At 45.9% G+C, this 2,474-nt stretch overlaps 1 protein-coding gene across 1 annotated transcript; it reads right to left on the bottom strand.

Moving 5' to 3' along the window:
* Positions 1 to 520: 520 nt before the first annotated feature.
* Positions 521 to 1,600, bottom strand: Ccr3 (C-C motif chemokine receptor 3). Its single transcript, XM_026390068.1, has one exon. It carries the CDS (start codon positions 1,598 to 1,600, stop codon positions 521 to 523), a length of 1,080 nt encoding a protein of 359 aa, XP_026245853.1.
* Positions 1,601 to 2,474: the final 874 nt, after the last annotated feature.

The raw sequence follows: 2,474 nt of genomic DNA, 5'->3' as shown, positions 1-2,474 counted from the left end.
TTAGAACAGCCATGGCATCGTGCCGTTATGTTGCTTGAGAGTATTTATCCATATAGCAAAAAAGAAAAAAAAAAAAGAAGAAGGCAAAACCCTTTTACCAAGCAAAGAAAGAATTCTGTTTAGGCATATGAGAAAATAAAGTAATTGACTTAATGCATTTTTGTGAAAGAATTCATTTCTGTCCGTAAGTGGCTGAAGTTACGTTTTAAAATATAAGAAGTTTTACCTGTTTGTGGCTGTGTATATTATCTAATATCCAAACTTAGGTAAGTCTTTAGAGAATCAGGCAAATCTGTGGTTTTTATGGTTTTCAGTGGGTAAACCGTCCAGCCCTTGGCCTCTGATAATGACCTTGGGTGTAAGCACAACATTGCCCGCATTGCGTATGTTTCAAGATCTTCAAGAGCTTTGCTATTGTGCTGAAAGTTCAAAGACCTGTCCCAGAGTTCAGTGTTGTTGACCCAGTGTGTTAGCTTCACCTGCCTAGTCCGGCTTCGACAGGCAGTTTTCTGCACCAGATCTAAAACACCACAGACAGTTCCGGCTCCCCAGTAGATGGGGAGACAGAACTGCTTCTTTCCAGTTTCTCAGTAGGAAGGAATGGGATGTATTTGCCCAGGTAGATGGCCACGTGCCTGTGGAAGAAGTGGCGTAGGTATTTCTGAAACCTCTCGCCCACGAAGGCGTAGATGACAGGGTTGACGCAGCAGTGGGTATAGGCGATCACCTCCGTCACCTGCATGGCCAGGTCCAGATGTCTACTGCGCTCACAGCTGTACTCCAGTAAGTTCATTTGAAAAACAGAGAGAAGGAGAACCAGGTTGTAGGGGGTCCAGAAAATGAAAAAGACCACCATGATGATAAAAATGAGCCGGATGGCCTTGTACTTTTTTCTGTTGGGGCATCTCAGCAGTGTTTTGATGATCCCAGAGTAGCAGAAGGCCATGATGAGCAGAGGGAGCGCCAGACCCAAGATGTTCATCCTCAGAGCATGGAAACGCTTCCAGCTGTCTTCCTCGTCCTCTGGGTAGAGAGGACTGCAGACAGACTCTTCGGAGCCCTGTTGGGACTCTTGAAAGATAAATTCGGGGAGGGCCGCCAGCACTGCCAGGACCCAGGTGAAGATGCTGCTGCTGACACCGAAAGTCACCGTCCGGGCTCGAAGGGCAAACACGGCGTGGACGATGGCCAGGTACCTGTCGATGGTCAGCAGGATGATGAAAAAGATCTCGCTGTACAAGCCCAGGTAATAAAACCCCGAGAGGAGCTTGCACATGACAGGACCAAAAACCCACTCGTTCCACCCAACGTAGTGGATCCAGAAGGGAAGAGTGAAGAGAAAGAGCAAGTCAGAAATCGCCAGGTTGAGCAGATAGATGTTGGTCATGACCTTGAGCCTCCGGTACTTGGTGAGGATCAGCACCACCACCACGTTGCCCAGGAGCCCCACCATGAGCACCAGGGAGTACAGCGGGGGCAGAAACCGCGACCCCAGCTCCTTGATATTGACTTTTTCACAGGGCGGCGCCCAGTCATAGTCGTAGGGTGTGGTTCCAACTGCCTCCAGAGCAAGCTCGGTCTCCGGGAAGGAGGTAGCCATTCTGCTCGCCCCTGTAAGAGAAGAAAAGACAGTCCCACAGTTAGGCACGGGCCAAAGCACACCAGGTGATGATGTGCTTACCCAGAGGGGGCGTGGTGAGCTGCCAGCCCATTTTAAAGGTTCTTTTGTACAGATTTCTAATGACAAGTCAGAAACGCTGAGGGTAGAGGGGGTTTGGCGTCCGGAAGATCTGCAGTTTTTAAAGTCAGCATGATCCTTGATGGGAAAAGAAACAGAAATGTTGCAGGATGGGGCTGAAGAATGGGGGATATTGAGTTCTGAAAGCTTTTCAAGAAGAAAGTTCAAAATAGAAAAACAAGTTGGAGAACGATAATAATAATTGTTATCACCACAAACTGTTATGTTGTTTTGGTACTGGGATTGATTCCAGGGGGTCTTACCACTGGGGCAGAGCTCCAGTCCTTATTATTTTTTGTTTTGAGACAGAGTCTCACTAAGTTGCTTAGGGTCTCACTGAGTTGCTGAGGCTGGCCTTGAACTTGTAATCCTCCCCCCTCAGCCTCCTGAGTCACTGGGATTACAGGTATGAGCCACCATTCCTGCCTACAACTGCATATTTTAAAACATTTTGCATTTTATGTCTTATAGTTTAAATGTGACTATCAAAATCATTATCTTCATGTTTTAAAACAAAATGTTGATGACAATAGTAGTAATAATAATTATTATTACAAATAACCAGACCTTCCAAGGCCCTATAATGATGTGCAACATGTTCCTCGCAACTAATGGAAAAACTCAAACTTGAAGAAAGTTAGTGATTTATTCAAAATCCTCTAACAAGTAAATGTAAAAGTTTGGGTTGGATCTTCAGTTTCTAGCCATGTCCAGTTCTGTCATGACTAGATTTAAA

This window comes from Urocitellus parryii, chromosome 3 (genome assembly GCF_045843805.1).
Source record: "Urocitellus parryii isolate mUroPar1 chromosome 3, mUroPar1.hap1, whole genome shotgun sequence".
Lineage (NCBI taxonomy): Eukaryota > Metazoa > Chordata > Mammalia > Rodentia > Sciuridae > Urocitellus > Urocitellus parryii.
Note: the sequence above shows the minus strand (reverse complement) of the source record. Positions and strands in the feature narration are given on the sequence as shown.